This window comes from Xenopus laevis, chromosome 8L, assembly GCF_017654675.1.
Source record: "Xenopus laevis strain J_2021 chromosome 8L, Xenopus_laevis_v10.1, whole genome shotgun sequence".
NCBI lineage: Eukaryota > Metazoa > Chordata > Amphibia > Anura > Pipidae > Xenopus > Xenopus laevis.
This window is the reverse complement of record NC_054385.1, coordinates 132482278-132502570: the sequence shown is the minus strand read 5'-3', so window position 1 is coordinate 132502570 and position 20293 is coordinate 132482278. Positions and strand designations below refer to the sequence as shown.

The 20293-nt window shown below is 44.4% G+C and overlaps 2 protein-coding genes across 4 annotated transcripts in view; both read left to right on the top strand.

The window, feature by feature from the left end:
* Nucleotides 1-5177, top strand: part of lmna.L (lamin A/C L homeolog) — a 40179-nt gene extending 35002 nt beyond the window's left edge. The window contains 2 exon segments of the mRNA NM_001101740.1: nucleotides 3822-4085; nucleotides 5042-5177. Of these exon segments, the coding sequence (NP_001095210.1) occupies nucleotides 3822-4085; nucleotides 5042-5071 (294 nt within the window). The 3' untranslated portion in view covers nucleotides 5072-5177.
* Nucleotides 5178-10535: 5358 nt separating this feature from the next.
* sema4a.L (sema domain, immunoglobulin domain (Ig), transmembrane domain (TM) and short cytoplasmic domain, (semaphorin) 4A L homeolog) overlaps nucleotides 10536-20293 on the top strand; it is a 34612-nt gene continuing 24854 nt past the window's right edge. The window contains exon 1 of one of the 3 annotated variants that reach the window (XM_041573762.1): nucleotides 10536-10614. The gene's annotated coding sequence lies outside the window, so the exon portion shown is untranslated. Of the gene's footprint in view, nucleotides 10615-14962; nucleotides 15081-15125; nucleotides 15148-20293 lie in introns of those variants that run through there. The other 2 variants (XM_041573764.1, XM_041573763.1) reach the window with 2 other exon arrangements.

The following is a 20293-nucleotide window of genomic DNA, read 5'->3' as shown; positions in this document are numbered from 1 at the left end:
TGACTGTGGGATAGCAGGTATAGTAGGGAGAGATGGTGTCTATAGTAACAGTGGATAATAGTCTCTGGGAAGGGAGTGTGACTGTGGGATAGCAGGTATAGTAGGGAGAGATGGTGTCTATAGTAACAGTGGATAATAGTCTCTGGGAAGGGAGTGTGACTGTGGGATAGCAGGTATAGTAGGGAGAGATGGTGTCTATAGTTAACAGTGGATAATAGTCTCTGGGAAGGGAGGTGTGACTGTGGGATAGCAGGTATAGTAGGAGAGGATGGGTGTCTATAGTAACAGTGGATAATAGTCTCTGGGAAGGGAGTGTGACTGTGGGATAGCAGTATAGTAAGGAGAGATGGTGTCTTAGTAACAGTGGGATAATAGGTCTCTGGGAAGGGAGTGTGACTGTGGATAGTAGGTATAGTAGGGAGAGATGGTGCCTATAGTAACAGTGGATAATAGTCTCTGGGAAGGGAGTGTGACTGTGGGGATAGCAGGTATAGTAGGGAGGATGGTACCTATAGTAACAGTGGATAAAGTCTCCGGGAAGGGAGTGTGGCTGTGGGATAGCAGGTATTAGTAGGGAGAGATGGTGTCTATAGTAACAGTGGATAATAGTCTCTGGGAAGGGAGTGTGACTGTGGGATAGCAGGTATAGTAGGGAGAGATGGTGCCTATAGTAACAGTGGATAATAGTCTCCGGGAAGGGAGTGTGGCTGTGGGATAGCAGGTATAGTAGGGAGGGATGGTGTCTATAGTAACAGTGGATAATAGTCTCTGGGAAGGGAGTGTGACTGTGGGATAGCAGGTATAGTAGGGAGAGATGGTGTCTATAGTAACAGTGGATAATAGTCTCTGGGAAGGGAGTGTGACTGTGGGATAGCAGGTATAGTAGGGAGAGATGGTGTCTATAGTAACAGTGGGATAATAGTCTCTGGGAAGGGAGTGTGACTGTGGGATAGTAGGTATAGTAGGGAGAGATGGTGCCTATAGTAACAGTGGATAATAGTCTCTGGGAAGGGCGTGTGACTGTGGGATAGCAGGTATAGTAGGGAGAGATGGTACCTATAGTAACAGTGGATAATAGTCTCTGGGAAGGGAGTGTGACTGTGGGATAGCAGGTATAGTAGGGAGAGATGGTGTCTATAGTAACAGTGGATAATAGTCTCTGGGAAGGGAGTGTGACTGTGGGCTAGCAGGTATAGTAGGGAGAGATGGTGTCTATAGTAACAGTGGATAATAGTCTCTGGGAAGGGAGTGTGACTGTGGGATAGCAGGTATAGTAGGGAGAGATGGTGCCTATAGTAACAGTGGATAATAGTCTCTGGGAAGGGAGTGTGACTGTGGGATAGCAGGTATAGTAGGGAGAGATGGTGCCTATAGTAACAGTGGATAATAGTCTCTGGGAAGGGAGTGTGACTGTGGGATAGCAGGTATAGTAGGGAGAGATGGTGCCTATAGTAACAGTGGGATAATAGTCTCTGGGAAGTGACTGTGACTGTGGGATAGCAGGTATAGTAGGGAGAGATAGTGCCTATAGTAACAGTGGATAATAGTCTCTGGGAAGGGAGTGTGACTGTGGGATAGCAGGTATAGTAGGGAGAGATGGTGCCTATAGTAACAGTGGATAATAGTCTCCGGGAAGGGAGTGTGGCTGTGGGATAGCAGGTATAGTAGGGAGAGATGGTGTCTATAGTAACAGTGGATAATAGTCTCTGGGAAGGGAGTGTGACTGTGGGATAGCAGGTATAGTAGGGAGAGATGGTGCCTATAGTAACAGTGGATAATAGTCTCCGGGAAGGGAGTGTGGCTGTGGGATAGCAGGTATAGTAGGGAGAGATGGTGTCTATAGTAACAGTGGATAATAGTCTCTGGGAAGGGAGTGTGACTGTGGGATAGCAGGTATAGTAGGGAGAGATGGTGCCTATAGTAACAGTGGATAATAGTCTCTGGGAAGGGAGTGTGACTGTGGGATAGCAGGTATAGTAGGGAGAGATGGTGTCTATAGTAACAGTGGATAATAGTCTCTGGGAAGGGAGTGTGACTGTGGGATAGCAGGTATAGTAGGGAGAGATGGTGTCTATAGTAACAGTGGATAATAGTCTCTGGGAAGGGAGTGTGACTGTGGGATAGCAGGTATAGTAGGGAGAGATAGTGCCTATAGTAACAGTGGATAATAGTCTCTGGGAAGGGAGTGTGACTGTGGGATAGCAGGTATAGTAGGGAGAGATGGTGCCTATAGTAACAGTGGGATAATAGTCTCTGGGAAGTGACTGTGACTATGGGATAGCAGGTATAGTAGGGAGAGATGGTGCCTATAGTAACAGTGGATAATAGTCTCTGGGAAGGGAGTGTGACTGTGGGATAGCAGGTATAGTAGGGAGAGATGGTGCCTATAGTAACAGTGGATAATAGTCTCTGGGAAGGGAGTGTGACTGTGGGATAGCAGGTATAGTAGGGAGAGATGGTGTCTATAGTAACAGTGGATAATAGTCTCTGGGAAGGGAGTGTGACTGTGGGATAATAGGTATAGTAGGGAGAGATGGTGTCTATAGTAACAGTGGGATAATAGTCTCTGGGAAGGGAGTGTGACTGTGGGATAGCAGGTATAGTAGGGAGAGATGGTGCCTATAGTAACAGTGGATAATAGTCTCTGGGAAGGGAGTGTGACTGTGGGATAGCAGGTATAGTAGGGAGAGATGGTGCCTATAGTAACAGTGGGATAATAGTCTCTGGGAAGGGAGTGTGACTGTGGGATAGCAGGTATAGTAGGGAGAGATGGTGTCTATAGTAACAGTGGATAATAGTCTCTGGGAAGGGAGTGTGGACTGTGGGATAATAGGTATAGTAGGGAGAGATGGTGTCTATAGTAACAGTGGGATAATAGTCTCTGGGAAGGGAGTGTGACTGTGGGATAGCAGGTATAGTAGGGAGAGATGGTGCCTATAGTAACAGTGGATAATAGTCTCTGGGAAGGGAGTGTGACTGTGGGATAGCAGGTATAGTAGGGAGAGATGGTGCCTATAGTAACAGTGGGATAATAGTCTCTGGGAAGGGAGTGTGACTGTGGGATAGCAGGTATAGTAGGGAGAGATGGTGTCTATAGTAACAGTGGATAATAGTCTCTGGGAAGGGAGTGTGACTGTGGGATAGCAGGTATAGTAGGGAGAGATGGTGTCTATAGTAACAGTGGATAATAGTCTCTGGGAAGTGAGTGTGACTGTGGGATAGCAGGTATAGTAGGGAGAGATGGTGTCTATAGTAACAGTGGGATAATAGTCTCTGGGAAGGGAGTGTGACTGTGGGATAGCAGGTATAGTAGGGAGAGATGGTGCCTATAGTAACAGTGGATAATAGTCTCTGGGAAGGGAGTGTGACTGTGGGATAGCAGGTATAGTAGGGAGAGATGGTGCCTATAGTAACAGTGGGATAATAGTCTCTGGGAAGGGAGTGTGACTGTGGGATAGCAGGTATAGTAGGGAGAGATGGTGTCTATAGTAACAGTGGATAATAGTCTCTGGGAAGGGAGTGTGACTGTGGGATAGCAGGTATAGTAGGGAGAGATGGTGCCTATAGTAACAGTGGATAATAGTCTCTGGGAAGGGAGTGTGACTGTGGGATAGCAGGTATAGTAGGTAGAGATGGTGCAATAAAAGGTGCAAGACCTACCCAGGTGTAGTATCCTGTAACAACCAGCCAGATGTTTGTTTTCAATAACTGCACACTAAGCATTACCTGCTGATTGGTTGCTATGGGTTGTTAGACCAGTAGTAATCTTTGCACCATATATGACCCCTGGCTGTGGGTAACGTCTCTTCCTCTCCCTCTAGGATGGGCAGAACTCTAGTGGAGACCCCGGGGAGTACAACCTGCGCTCTCGCACTATCGTTTGCACCAGCTGTGGGCGCCCAGCTGAGAAGAGTGTCCTGGCCTCCCAGGGTTCTGGGTTGGTCACTGGATCATCAGGTTCTTCTTCCTCCAGCGTCACCCTTACTCGGACCTACCGTAGCACAGGGGGAACCAGCGGGGGCAGTGGCCTCGGGGAGAGTCTGGTCACCAGGAACTTCATTGTTGGAAATGGCCAACGTGCCCAGGTGGGTACAGAACTTACTCCTGATAGAACCTTCTCCTGATAGAACTTACTCCTGATAGAACCATCTCCTGATTGGAAATTACTCCTGATAGAACTTACTCCTGATAGAACCTTCTCCTGATAGAACATACTCCTGATAGAACATACTCCTGATAGAACATACTCCTGATAGAACCTACTCCTGATAGAACCTACTCCTGATAGAACCGTCTCCTGATAGAACCGTCTCCTGATAGAACCGTCTCCTGATAGGACTGTCTCCTGATAGGACTGTCTCCTGATAGGACTGTCTCCTGATAGGACTTACTCCTGATAGGACTTACTCCTGATAGAACCTACTCCTGATAGAACCTACTCCTGATAGAACCGTCTCCTGATAGAACCGTCTCCTGATAGAACTGTCTCCTGATAGGACTGTCTCCTGATAGGACTGTCTCCTGATAGGACTGTCTCCTGATAGGACTGTCTCCTGATAGGACTGTCTCCTGATAGGACTTACTCCTGATAGGACTTACTCCTGATAGAACCTACTCCTGATAGAACTTACTCCTGATAGAACTTACTCCTGATAGAACTTACTCCTGATAGAACCTACTCCTGATAGAACTTTCGCCTGATAGAACTGTCTCCTGATAGGACTTACTCCTGATAGGACTTACTCCTGATAGGACTTACTCCTGATAGGACTTACTCCTGATAGAACCTACTCCTGATAGAACCTACTCCTGATAGAACCTACTCCTGATAGAACCTACTCCTGATAGAACCTACTCCTGATAGAACTGTCATCTGATAGAACTTATAGAATTCTGGTGCTGTTTTCTCTATGGAAGGGCCAAATAATAATGCTAAGGCTGAAAGACTTCTATTTTACCACTAGGTGGCAGCAGCTGCCTATAGTACTTGCTGTGTTTGATTACACCCTTTGCAATTCTCTCTCTTTGTCGCCACCTACAGGTCGCCCCGCAGAACTGCAGTATAATGTAACCGGATGCCACCACTGTTCTTATCACCAAGTGCCCAAGCTAAAGAGAATTTTTTGTTTTTTTAATGTATTTTATTTTTTTTTTATACTGCAAGAATTTTATAAAGGAAAAAATATGCAAATATTTTTAAGGCAACATTTCCCTGTATCTATTACAGCAGAAACCAAAGTATATTCTGTTTGCTCCGGACCCCCCCCCCCAATGCCTCGAGAATGGTTCCACCCCCTACAGCCAAACATAATGGACAGATCTCAGCCTAGAGCGTAATGCTGCCCCCTTGTGGCTAGACCTGCGGCTCTCAATGGTTTCCCAGTGTTTATCACATTAATGACAGCGCCACCAATGGGCGGAGCCATGTACTGCAGCTAAAAGAAGAATTTGGACTGATTAGTGATGGATTCACTCTGTGGGTCACAGGGATTGGGGTATTACTAATATTGGGGCTCAATTGATGTGCTAGAGCCCAAACACTTCCCTCTGAAGCATTGCCAACAGAGAATTCTGGGATTTGTAGTTCACACACAGTTTGAAGGGGGGTGAATGTCTCCGTTTTACGCCAAAGCTGTAAATTGATTTAACCGAAGGTGTAGGGAGTTGTATTTGATTTAACCAAAGGTGCAGGGAGTTGTATTTGCTTCAATGCTGTGACTGAAACAGCAGGAACCAAAGGTGCAGGGAGTTATATTTGCTTCAATGATGCTACTGGAATAGCAGAAACCAAAGGTGCAGGGAGTTGTATTTGCTTCACTGATGCTACTGGAATAGCAGAAAACAAAGGTGCAGGGATTTCTATTTGATTTAACCAAAGGTGCAGGGAGTTGTATTTGCTTCAATGATGCGACTGCAATAGCAGAAACCAAAGGTGCAGGGAGTTGTATTTGGTTCAGTGATGCTACTGGAATAGCAACAGGTGTGTGGGGGGCTACGCTGAGCAAAGGTAGCCGGGAGTTGCTGTACACCCTGCATACAAGTATTACTTTACCCAATCAGGGCTCATTTGCAGCCATTATTTCCGTCATGCAGAAATGCAGTTGTGCATATTGACGACATCAATTAACAGTACTGGCGCCTTAGCAAGCCCCGCCCTTATGTTTATGTGGAAACACGGCATTGTGGGTAAAAAACATGGCGACTTGCGTCTGTAATTACACTATGCGCTGCACTTGGGTTGGGAGATGAAACCCCCATAGGGACGGGGCAGAAAGTCTTTTCAGATGACCACTAACTGTTTGCACCACTGGGGGGAGGGGCAATATCCAAGGGGGCGGGGTCACACAAGCGCATTAGCGTTACTCCATTAGGTATCAGGGGTTCGGGCCCCAAACTGACCAACCCTCCATGCCCAGACCTTATTCATTAGTCCCACTGGCACTTTCTATGCAACAAAATATCAGCATTTTAATATGTTTATTTACAAAGAATATACTAATTGGCTCATTCCACCAGGGGTTGCTGGGAGTTGTAACATAATTATCTTGTTTTGAAATGGGGAGGGATAAGACTTTTTATATGGAATATGAAGAAATAAGTGTAATTGTGTACGTTCCCCCGGGGGTGAGTACATGTGCAGCGTTTATACTGGGGTCCCCAGATGGACTACAACTCCCAGCAACCTGCAACATAGAAGCAAGGCTGAATGCATGCAGGGAGTTGCAATCGTGCAACAAGTGGGGAGCTGAAGGAATGGTATAGAAATATGGCTGAGCCCGAGATATATATAATACATAAGAGCCATGAATATCTTGTAAATGATATCCTTCTAAACGGTTACTAGTGATGTCATCAGTTATAAACGGTGAGTTCTGATGTCATTTGTGTCACATGACTCACAAACTTGTGTATTATAATAAATAATGTTCCCCTATTGTAAAATATGAGGATATTAGAAGTTACCTCGGAGTTTCATGACCTTCGGCCTCGTATTTTTATATGATCATCAAACTCCTTGTGACTTATAATATCCTTATATTTTACAACTTGGGGTACTTTATTCACTATATATAATCTAGGGGGTGGTACCCAGAACAAACCTCGCCCATATCTAATGATACTGTATAGCTTTGCATTTATTGACTCCGCCCCTTGGACCATGAGAGTTAATAAGGATCAATATAACGGGGAGTGGGGAGATTTAGCTTCATATTGGGGGAAATCTACATGAGTGGATGTAGCTTGTTGGGCGACACAATTCCATTGGTTAATGCTGCCTGTAGGGGCATGTGATGGATTTGGGAAGGGGGTGGGGCTACAAGCTTTGGCTGAGGAATTAATTACAGGGGACTAATTATGTGACAGCAGAATCCTTTGTATTTGGGGTGGGGGCGTCGCTTCTGACTCCTGAGCTTCTGAGCTTTGCTGATATACAGATTATACTGCAGCCAATCCTGTGCCTCCGTCTGATAAACTAGTGCCTTATCTCTAGTTCTGTATCTCTACTTACTCTACTCTCCATATATATAATCTGATTCCCTGCGACTGACTGTACTAATAAAGGATCCAATAAACAAATCCCGGCTCTGGCTCTTTCATGTCTCACCCTGACCTTATGTACCAAAGTAACACAGGCTGAAAGAAGACTCAAGCAAAATGACTGCTCTTACAGTAAAGAACCCCTTCCTAAGCTGATGGTGAAATCTCCTTTCCTCCCCACCAATGAATCACTCATTCCCCTCTCTTGGTAGGGAATCCCATAACCTGACTGTCCTTACAGTAAAGAACCCCTTCCTATGCTGATGGTGAGATCATATCCCCCTTATATATTTATATATAGTGATCATATCCCCCTTATATATTTATATATAGTGATCATATCCCCCTTATATATTTATATATAGTGATCATATCCCCCTTATATATTTATATATAGTGATCATATCCCCTTATATATTTATATATAATGATCATATCCCCTTAATGATCATATCCCCTTATATATTTATATATAGTGATCATATCCCCTTATATATTTATATATAGTGATCATATCTCCTTATATATTTATATATAGTGATCATATCCCCTTGTATATTTATATATAGTGATAATATCCCCTTATATATTTATATATAGTGATCATATCCCTTATATATTTATATATAGTGATAATATCCCCTTATATATTTATATATAGTGATCATATCCCCCTTATATATTTATATATAGTGATCATATCCCCTTATATATTTATATATAGTGATCATATCCCCCTTATATATATTATATATATAGTGATCATATCCCATTATATATTTATATATAGTGATCATATCCCCTTATATATTTATATATAGTGATCATATCCCCTTATATATTATATATAGTGATCATATCCCCTGATATATTTATATATAGTGATCATATCCCCTTATTATATTTATATATAATGATCATATCCCCTTATATATTTATATATAGTGATCATATCCCCTTATATATTTATATATAATGATCATATCCCCTTATATATTTATATGTAGTGATCATATCCCCTTATATATTTATATATAGTGATCATATCCCCTTATATATTTATATATAGTGATCATATCCTTATATATTTATATATAATGATCATATCCCCTTATATATTTATATATAGTGATCGTATCCCCTTATATATTTATATATAGTGATCATGTCCATTTATATATAGTGATCATATCCCCTTATATATTTATATATAGTGATCATATCCCCTTATATATTTATATATAGTGATCATATCCCCCTTATATATTATATATAGTGATCATATCCCCCTTATATATTTATATATAGTGATCATATCCCCCTTATATATTTATATATAGTGATCATATCCCCCTTATATATTTAAATATAGTGATCATATCCCCTTATATATTTATATATAGTGATCATATCCCCCTTATATATTTATATATAGTGATCACATCCCCCTTATATATTTATATATAGTGATCACATCTCCCTTATATATTTATATATAGTGATCATATCCCCCTTATATATTTATATATAGTGATCATATCCCCTTATATATTTATATATAGTGATCATATCCCCCTTATATATTTATATATAGTGATCATATCCCCCTTATATATTTATATATAGTGATCATATCCCCTTATATATTTATATATAGTGATCATATCCCCTTATATATTTATATATAGTGATCATATCCCCCTTATATATTTATATATAGTGATCATATCCCCCTTATATATTTAAATATAGTGATCATATCCCCTTATATATTTATATATAGTGATCATATCCCCCTTATATATTTATATATAGTGATCACATCCCCCTTATATATTTATATATAGTGATCACATCTCCCTTATATATTTATATATAGTGATCATATCCCCCTTATATATTTATATATAGTGATCATATCCCCTTATATATTTATATATAGTGATCATATCCCCCTTATAATTTTATATATAGTGATCATATCCCCTTATATATTTATATATAGTGATCATATCCCCCTTATATATTTATATATAGTGATCATATCCCCTTATATATTTATATATAGTGATCATATCCCCCTTATATATTTATATATAGTGATCACATCCCCCTTATATATTTATATATAGTGATCACATTCTCCCTTATATATTTATATATAGCGATCATATCCCCCTTATATATTTATATATAGTGATCATATCCCCTTATATATTTATATATAGTGATCATATCCCCCTTATATATTTATATATAGTGATCATATCCCCTTATATATTTATATATAGTGATCATATCCCCTTATATATTTATATATAGTGATCATATCCCCTTATATATTTATATATAGTGATCATATCCCCCTTATATATTTATATATAGTGATCACATCCCCCTTATATATTTATATATAGTGATCACATCCCCCTTATATATTTATATATAGTGATCACATCCCCCTTATATATTTATATATAATGATCATATCCCGTTATATATTTATATATAGTGATCATATCCCCTTATATATTTATATATAGTGATCATATCCCCCTTATATATTTATATATAGTGATCATATCTCTCTTAACTGTCTCTTCTCCAGTGTAACCAATCCCAAATTGCCTTTCCCCATAACTGATCCCTTCCATTCCCTTTATCAGCTTAGTCGCTCTTCTCTGTACTTTCTCTATTTCATTACTGAATTATGAGGAGGTCTCTAGATCAGCTTGGTGGCGAGTGCTAGCTCAGTGGGTCACAGTCTGTTTGGGAAGTTTGACCCCAGAGTTTGATCTGTGCCCCCTCCCTCCTATCCCAGGCTAATTGTTGGCAGGAGGCTGTGTCACTAATGGAGTTATGGGAGGGGCTGAGAGAGAGAGAGAGAGAGAGAGAGAGAGAGAGAGAGGAGAGAGAGAGAGAGAGAGAGGAGAGAGAGAGAGAGAGAGAGAGAGAGAGGGGCAGCTCTGCCTTTAAAGCTCCACTAATCTGCTTTTCTGGAGCTCACACTGACCCCGGCACTGGCTGAGACAGACGCCCGAGATGCCAGCATTAGGTGCGAGACCGTCGGACTGTGTAAGTGAAGCTGGTTGTGTTCATGAGAACTGATTGTGGGGGTGAGGCGCAACAGGGAAAAGATTTGGGGAAGAATTGCCACTGGCTCTGCTCTTGCTGTGCATGCTGGGAATCTGCTGACTCTCCAGTGGCATCCAGTAGTCTGAATGAGAGGTGGCAGAGAAGTCTGTGCTGTACCACTTCTGCTGGGAGGTCTCTCCATGACTGTTCTGTAATGTACATAACTTTATATCCTACTGATTCATTTAGTAGTCTATGTGTGTCCTGAAACAGAGTCATTGTCACCAACTACAGCCTTACTTTTCTACAGATCTCCCCAACCCTTGCATGTCTCTTCTTCATGGGCACAGAGCCCCCCAACCCTCACATGTCTCTCCTTCATGGGTACAGAGCTCCCCAACCCTCACGTCTCTCCTTCATGGGTACAGAGCTCCCCCACCCTCACATGTCTCTCATTCATGGGTACAGAGCCCCCCAACCCTCACAGGTCTCTCCTTCATGGGCACAGAGCTCCCCAACCCTCACGTCTCTCCTTCATGGGTACAGAGCTCCCCAATCCTCACATGTCTCTCATTCATGGGTACAGAGCCCCCCAACCCTCACAGGTCTCTCCTTCATGGGCACAGAGCTCCCCAACCCTCGCACGTCTCTCCTTCATGGGTACAGAGCTTCCCAATCCTCACATGTCTCTCATTCATGGGTACAGATCCCCCCAACCCTCACAGGTCTCTCCTTCATGGGCACAGAGCTCCCCAACCCTCACATGTCTCTCCTTCATGGGCACAGAGCTCCCCAACCCTCACGTCTCTCCTTAATGGGTACAGAGCTCCCCAATCCTCACATGTCTCTCATTCATGGGTACAGAGCCCCCCAACCCTCACAGGTCTCTCCTTCATGGGTACAGAGCCCCCCAACCCTCACAGGTCTCTGCTTCATGGGTACAGAGCTCCCAACCCTCACAGGTCTCTCCTTCATGGGTACAGAGCTCCCCAACCCTCACAGGTCTCTCCTTCATGGGCACAGAGCTCCCCAACCCTCACAGGTCTCTCCTTCATGGGTACAGAGCTCCCCAACCCTCACATGTCTCTCCTTCATGGGCACAGAGCTCCCCAACCCTCACAGGTCTCTCCTTCATGGGCACAGAGCTCCTCAACCCTCACATGTCTCTCCTTCATGGGCACAGAGCTCCCCAACCCTCACATGTCTCTCCTTCATGGGCACAGAGCTCCCCAACCCTCACATGTCTCTCCTTCATGGGCACAGAGCTTCCCAACCCTCACATGTCTCTCCTTCATGGGCACAGAGCTCCCCAACCCTCACAGGTCTTTCATTCATGGGCACAGAGCTCCCCAACCCTCACAGGTCTCTCCTTCATAGGCACAGAGAACCCCAAACCTCACAGGTCTCTCCTTCATGGGCACAGAGCTCCCCAACCCTCACGTCTCTCCTTCATGGGTACAGAGCTCCCCAATCCTCACATGTCTCTCATTCATGGGTACAGAGCCCCCCAACCCTCACAGGTCTCTCCTTCATGGGTACAGAGCCCCCCAACCCTCACAGGTCTCTCCTTCATGGGTACAGAGCCCCCCAACCCTCACAGGTCTCTCCTTCATGGGCACAGAGATCCCCAAACCTCAGAGGTCTCTCCTTCATGGGCACAGAGATCCCCAACCCTCACATGTCTCTCCTTCATGGACACAGAGCTCCCCAACCCTCACATGTCTCTCCTTCATGGGCACAGAGATCCCCAAACCTCACATGTCTCTCCTTCATGGGCACAGAGCCCCCCAACCCTCACAGGTCTCTCCTTCATGGGCACAGAGCTGCTCAACCCTCACAGGTCTTTCCTTCATGGGTACAGAGCCCCCCAACCCTCACAGGTCTCTACTTCATGGGCACAGAGCCCCCCAACCCTCACAGGTCTCTCCTTCATGGGCACAGAGCTGCTCAACCCTCACAGGTCTTTCCTTCATGGGTACAGAGATAATTACCTAGTACTAGGGGAACGGGAGGCAGAGGAGACAGGATATAATGTATCAGTTATGAATCACATCAGATAAGAGTCAATATATATCAGTACCGAGCGTCACTAGTTTCTATACAGGTGCCTGTAACTAACTTTAAGAGCTTGGCAGTATTTCTTCCCCCCCCCTCCCCATTATCTCGTGGAACAGACGATCAATGTGAAGAAACTCGGTCTCATTTGGGATCACAGGGCAGGAAATGACTGGAGGAAACATTCGCACCCCCTGTCGCTCGCCCCTCTCTTTCATTTTATCTCTTGCGTCCGCTCAGGGATTTCCCCTTTAAGACTTGTGGGCAGCGCGTGGGCTGTAAGTGACCATTGTCCTTGGGCAGAGTTAGGAAATATCCCAGAGGAATGTGGGGAATTAGAGTTTAAAGGATTTCCACATGAAACCTCCCCCTGTCGCCTCTCTCTGCCCAAAACTTGTTCTCACGAAGCTCTAACACTGCAGAGCCATCAGGGGGGGACAGGCGTCCTGGGCATCAAAGGGGGCCCGGCAGTGCTGCAGTTTTGTCTTTTGAAAAGAGTCGGACCCCCCTTGAGAGTGTGAAGCCGTGCGTGTGGCCAGCGAATAGCCGAAATGCGAAAGTGCTGAGAACAGACCAAGGACCCGAAGCCACGAAAACAGCCGAACTCCTGAAGCGGCGAAAAGACTCGAAGTCACAAAAGGGGGCGAAGTTGAAGTGCTGAAGCCACGAGTTCAATTCTACCGACACCAATGTGGGGTTTTTTGTAATCCCCTGTCCACCAATGTTTTATTTTAATACTCTATAGGCCCCTGCCACCAATGTTTTTTTTAAAAAATTTTGGTGCCCCAATTTTTTTTTTACTTGTAAGGGGGGCCCTGGCACCAATGTTTTTTTAAAAAATATTTTTGGGGGCCCCAATTGTTTTTAACTTGTAAGGAGGGCCCTGGCGCCAATATTTTTTGAAAAAATATTTTTTGGGGCCCAATTGTTTTTAACTTGTAAGGGGGGCCGTGGCACCAATGTTTTTTTAAAAAAAATTTTTGGGGGCCCCAATTTTTAACTTGTAAGGGGGGCCCTGACCACCAATAGCTTTTTATAACTTGTGTGGGGGGGGTTACTTTTTTAGCGCTGATGTCTGTGTGGTATTTGGGTGGGCTGGAGTGGGGTTTGGGTGGAGTGGGCAGGATCTGGGGTGGGGCTAGGGCGCTAGTGTGGGCGGGGCCCAGGGGGCCTTGAAAATGTTTTTGTACGGGGCCCCGTGATTTCTAATTGCGGCCCTGCTCAGCTGTATCCGTATAGATCAGTAATGAGTATCTGCATGGGGACCGGATGTAAGGGGGCACTTCCCCTTCTGGAATATTACTTCTGTGTGTATCTGTATTTATTTATTTATACAGGTGTGAGGTGCCATATCTTAGGGCTTCCCCCGATGTTGTTGGACTGCAACTCCCAGCAAGCTTTGGTTCTATGTTGAAAGGTGCTGGAAGTTGCTCAGATACAGGTAGCGTGACTGGACACAGGTGCTCTCATTAACTCCAATCTGTTAATTAGACAGGAGGAAAGTTAATCCGTCTGGGGCTCCCATTGGGCGGCTTCTTGTCTGTGCCGAACTCTGGACTCTAAATCTTAAAGTCACAGTGTCAGAAAAATTTGTTTCTATTTGCACCTCATGTCAGTCTGAGTAATGTAATCAATGGAATGGTCATTGTCTTCCTATGCTGCTGGTTTAATCTCCTTTCCTCCCCACCAATGAATCACTCATTCCCCCTCTCTTGGTAGGGAATCCCATAACCTGACTGTCCTTACAGTAAAGAACCCCTTCCTATGCTGATGGTGAAATCTCCTTTCCTCCCCACCAATGAATCACTCATTCCCCTCTCTTGGTAGGGAATCCCATAACCTGACTGTCCTTACAGTAAAGATCCCCTTCCTATGCTGATGATGAGATCTCCTTTCCTCCCCACCAATGAATCACTCATTCCCCCCTCTCTTGGTAGGGAATCCCATAACCTGACTGTCCTTACAGTAAAGAACACCTTCCTATGCTGATGGTGAGATCTCCTTTCCTCCCCACCAATGAATCACTCATTCCCCCTCTCTTGGTAGGGAATCCCATAACCTGACTGTCCTTACAGTAAAGATCCCCTTCCTATGCTGATGGTGGAGTGAGTAGGGAGGTACCAGTAGTACTACAGACAATGTAGTAAATATGTTCTGGGGGAGGGGACTGACAGCTGCCGTCCCTTTATTTCCCACCCAAGCCCAGTGCACAATAGCAGGGAACACCCTTCTCCCCCCCCTCCCCTAATGACTGGAAAAGGCTTTTATCTGAGCATCTGGAGCCACCGATTGCCTTACTGGCTGGACCACTTGCCATGCAGGGGTTAAACGCTGAATGGTCGCCATGGCAACTGGAGGATGTACAAGCTGCATGAGTCGCCCTTAAGGTGCATTGCTGCCGACTGAGCAGGGTAGGTAGCCCCGTGCATGAGACCATAGGGAGGGGTCTGCGTGTACAAGAGGCTGGAGACCCTGAAGGTAGGTGCCTCTCATACCCCACAAATATCACTGGGGCATTTTATACACATAGTCCGTTCTCCTCTGATACCATTCCCAGCTCTGGGCTTTCCCTGACAGTCAGCTTAGTGCGGGGGTCTCCCAACTGCCAGTCACACCCACTGCCCCTCTGCACTCAGCTCTCTGCACTGAATATGAGGGTCTTCCCCTTAGTGTCTCCTCACAGAGCAGCACCCACTTGTGAACCCCATTACACCTCACTCCTCCACTGGGGAGACACTTTAACCATAGTGTGTATAGTAAGGCAAAGGGTCTGTAATTGTCCAGTAGTGTGTATAGTAGTGTGTATAGTAGTGTGTATAGTAGTGTGTATAGTAGTGTGCATAGTAGTGTGCATAGTAGTGTGCATAGTAGTGTGCATAGTAGTGTGCATAGTAGTGTGTATAGTAGTGTGCATAGTAGTGTGCATAGTAGTGTGTATAGTAGTGTGCATAGTAGTGTGTATAGTAGTGTGCATAGTAGTGTGTATAGTAGTGTGTATAGTAGTGTGCATAGTAGTGTGCATAGTAGTGTGTATAGTAGTGTGCATAGTAGTGTGCATAGTAGTGTGCATAGTAGTGTGCATAGTAGTGTGTATAGTAGTGTGTATAGTAGTGTGCATAGTAGTGTGCATAGTAAGGCAGGGGGCATGAAGCATTAGAGTGGGAGCAGCAAGTGTTTGCACCCCTTGTTGCAGGTCTGACTTTGTGCCGTTACACAAGGGTGGTGGTTATTCCACAGCGTGGGTGAAACTGTCAGATGGGATGTGGCTCAGGCAAGAGATGTGGCTCCGACCACGACTGAACTTCTCCATCTTCACAGGAAATAATGGGCAAATAGAGAAGTGTCCCAATACCCCCCCCATCTAACTGTGTCCCCCACTCATGAGTCTGAACCTACAGTTACAAAACCAGATTTAAACTGCACTAGAGGAATGAGGGGATCCAATATAAAGGACTCCCCCAAAATGTCTCTGATATTTAATAACAAAAAAGATAAAATTATTGTGGGGGGGGGTAAATATTATTTACCTGCATATTGCACCCATAAGAATACTTTGCACTAATCTGTAGGGAGGCACCAATATAATTCACAAAGATGAAAATCCAAGTTATGGCCCTAAACATAAGAGGCAGGAGACCACCAGGAATCATGAAGCCCAATTCAACTTAATTAGCAGTGAAACTGGACCCCAAATGGTTTGCCCATCCATGGCCACGCCCCTGATCTGCCCCAGTCACACCCCCATCATGCCAGAACCCCACCCACGAGCTGCCCAATATCAGTTTCCTGTTTTTATATTGAGATATGTTTGACTGTATATTGGGGTCTGATTTGATTTCTTTTTTTTTACATTTTGGGGTTTTATTCCCTGCCTGTATATTAGGGTATGATTTTCAGTATGCATATAAGGGTTCCAGCCCTTGCTTATATATATATATGGGGTGCAGCTTTCTGTTTGTATATTGGGGTCCATTCCCTGCCTGTACATGTCATATACACCTATGTATCACTGACTAATACTATTGGAGCTGAGGATTGCACCCGTGCCATTGCCAATAACAGCCAATCAGCACTCAGGTTCCATCACTTCATTACAAATTTCAGTATGAAAGCAAAGATCTGGTTTGTTGCTATGAGCAACGGCACCAATACTAGGCGCTTCTGTTAGGAAAGCATAAACTTTTATTCTCTAGGGACCCCTGAGAAGTAACAAATTGCTAATGGGGCCCTCCCATCTCCAAACAGAGCATGGGGCTAAAACTACCCTCCAGGGCCTGGCTGATTGGCTACTAGGAGCAGGGGAGTTTGGGGCAGTTACACAAGGATTCTACAAGGATATAGAAGGGGAGAGAAGAGAGGATGGGGGAGAGTAAGGCCAAACAGTTGGGGAGAAAAGGAAAGGAGAGGGGATGAGAGACAGAAGGAGAGAAGGGAAAGGGGGTTAGGGAGTAGAGCAGGGGTCCCCAACCTTTTTAACCCGTGAGCCACATTCAAATGTAAAAAGAGTTGGGGAGCAACAAAAGCATGAAAAAAGTCCCTTGGGGTGCCAAACAAGGGCTGTGATTGTCTATTTGGTAGCCCCTATGTGGACTGGGAGCCTACAAGAAGCTCTACTTGGGACTGTAATACGTTTTTATGCAATTAAAACTTCATTTCAAGCTTGAAATTCAAAAATAAGCCCCTTCTTTGAGGACCGTGAGAGCAACATACAAGGAGTCGGAGAGCAACATGTTGCTCGCGAGCTACTGGTTGGGGATCACTGGAGTAGAGAGACAAATGGGGGAGAGGAGAAATATAGAAGGGGAGAGAAGAGGGAGGATGGGGGAGAGTAAGGCCAAACAGTTGGGGGAGAAAAGGAAAGGAGAGGGGATGAGAGACAGAAGGAGAAGGGAAAGGGGGTTAGGGAGTAGAGAGACAAATGGGGGAGAGGAGAAATATAGAAGGGGAGAGAAGAGGGAGGATGGGGGAGAGTAGGAAACAGTTGGGGGAGAAAAGAAAAGAAAGATAAATTGAGAAGGAAGAGAGAGAGGAGAAAGGACAGAATGATATTTAGTGAGGTTAGTGGGGGGGGTAAGTAGAGGAGGAGATAAATGACAGTAAGAGTAAGGCTAATAGTACAAGGGGTATTTAGACAAGTGCCTATAGGATACACTGGGTCTACAGCAGACAAGGCAGTGACAGACAGACAGACAGACAGATTTGGTGCAGGATGTAGGAGTAGGAGCCCCCCCCAGGAGGGACACAGAGTAAACAAGTCCATCTCCTTTATGTTTCATAAGCACATTCCTTTTATTGATCTGGGATTGTAATTAGAATAGAGAGACGGGGGGGGGGTGTATATGGAATCAATAGAATGAGGGACAGAATATGAAATACAATATTAATATATAAATACAGTGTAACCCAGATGGGCTCCTGGTGGGAAGATCCTGGTGGGTGGGCTTCTGGCTTTATAGGCCCTGCCTCTTTTGTGATGTCATCAGCAGAGGGGCGGCACTGATCTTTAATTAAAGAGGACAAGAGAGGTGCAGCGGGTTTGGGTCGGCTGCGGGTCTTGTTTTCCTTGACGATATCACTACTGACTGACTGAGGCGCTTTCACCGCTCCCTTCATCCTAAATCACAGCATCAGGACATTCACAAGACTAGAACAGCTTGTATCCAATCAGAGCCTGAGAATTAATACAGAACTAGAACAACTTGCAGCCAATCAGAGCATGAGAATTAATACAGAACTAGAACAGCTTGCATCCAATCAGAGCCTGAGAATTAATACAGAACTAGAACACCTTGCAGCCAATCAGAGCATGAGAATTAATACACAACTAGAACAACTTGCAGCCAATCAGAGCATGAGAATTAATACAGAACTAGAACAACTTGCAGCCAATCAGAGCATCAGAATTAACACAGTACTAGACTAGGACTAAAGAATTAACACAGGACCAGACTAACTTGCAGCCAGTCAGATCATTCAAAATAAACACAGGACTAGACTAGGAGAACTTGCAGCCAATCAGAGCATCAGAATTAACCCAGGAGTAGACCAACTTACAGCCAATCAGAGCATCAGGACATTCACATGACTAGAACAACTTTCAGCCAATCAGAGCATTCAGAATTAACACAGGACTAGAACAACTTGCAGCCAATCAGAGCATCAAATTGAATACAGGGCTAGAACAACTTGAAATCAGAATTAATACAGGACTAGAACAACTTGCAGCCAATCACAGCATCAGAATTAACACAGGACTAGACTAATTTACAACCAATCAGAGCATCAGAATTAACCCAGTACTAAACCAACTTACAGCCAACCAGAGCATCAGAACATTCACATGATTAGAACAAATTGCAGCCAATCAGAGCATCAGAATGTATTAGGGATACACTGAATCCACTATTTTGGATTTGGCTGAACCCCCGAATCCTTTGTGAAAAATTTGGCTGAACCCCTGAATCCTTTGCGGAAAATTCAGCTGAATATCGAGCCAAAACCGAATCCTAATTTGCATATGCAAATTAGTGGTGGGAAGGGGAAAACATGTTTTACTTTATTGTTTTGTGACAAAAAGTCACCCGATTTCCTTCCCCGCCAATAATTTGCATATGCAAATTAGCATTCGGATTTGGTTCGGCCAGGAAGAAGGATTCGGCCGAATCTGAATCCTGCTGAAAAAGGCCGAATCCCGAACCAAATCCTGGATTCGGTGCATCCCTAGAATTAACACATGACTATAACAACTTGCAGCCAATCAGAGCATCAGAATTAACACAGGAGTAGAACAACTTGCAACCACTCACAGCATCACAATTACAGGACTAGAACAACTTGCAGCCAATGAGAGCATCAGAATTAATACAGGACTGGAACAACTTGCAGCCAATCAGAACATCAGAATAAATACAGGACTGGAACAACTTGCAGCCAATCAGAACATCAGAATTAATACAGGACTGAAACAACTTGCAGCCAATCACAGCATCAGGACATTCACAGGTTGGACCAACTTGTGTGTATTAAAACCTAAACCTCCTGAAAAGAAAGTTTCCATAAGAATAGTTGTTTGGATTGTTAGCTCTTGGGGTTCCTGTGAGGAGCCGTGTCACCATATTATTATCCCCAGGCCTGAGCTCAGTCAGTAGCACATGGAACGCTCTGTGCAGAGAATATTTCTGGATAAAATACAGAATCCCATGGCTGAGTCCCAGGAAGGAACAATACCCCCATTAATTCCCAGGGGGCCGTGCTTCTCAGGCAAGATGCCTCATGTTGAGCTCTCACATCCCTGTATCCAGCGCTCTCTTTCCTGACTCTCTGAAAGAGTCTCACACACAATGGGCAGCTGCCCAGCAGAGATGGTACAAGGAGGGGATCAGTCACATACCATATGGGGTGTCACATGCCTGGGATCCCCCAAATCAGAAATAAGTGACACATGTGCCTCTAGTCCTCAGTCTAAAGTAACTTCATGGTGTGACTGTGATTTCTATACAAGATCTACAGGATCTACATGAGGGGAGTGCAGGGGGGACGGCAGTCAGGGGCCCAATTGCAGGAGGGACCTCCCACGAGATGAAAAACTCCAATTTGTGAGTTAAAAAGAGGCAGAGTTTGGGGT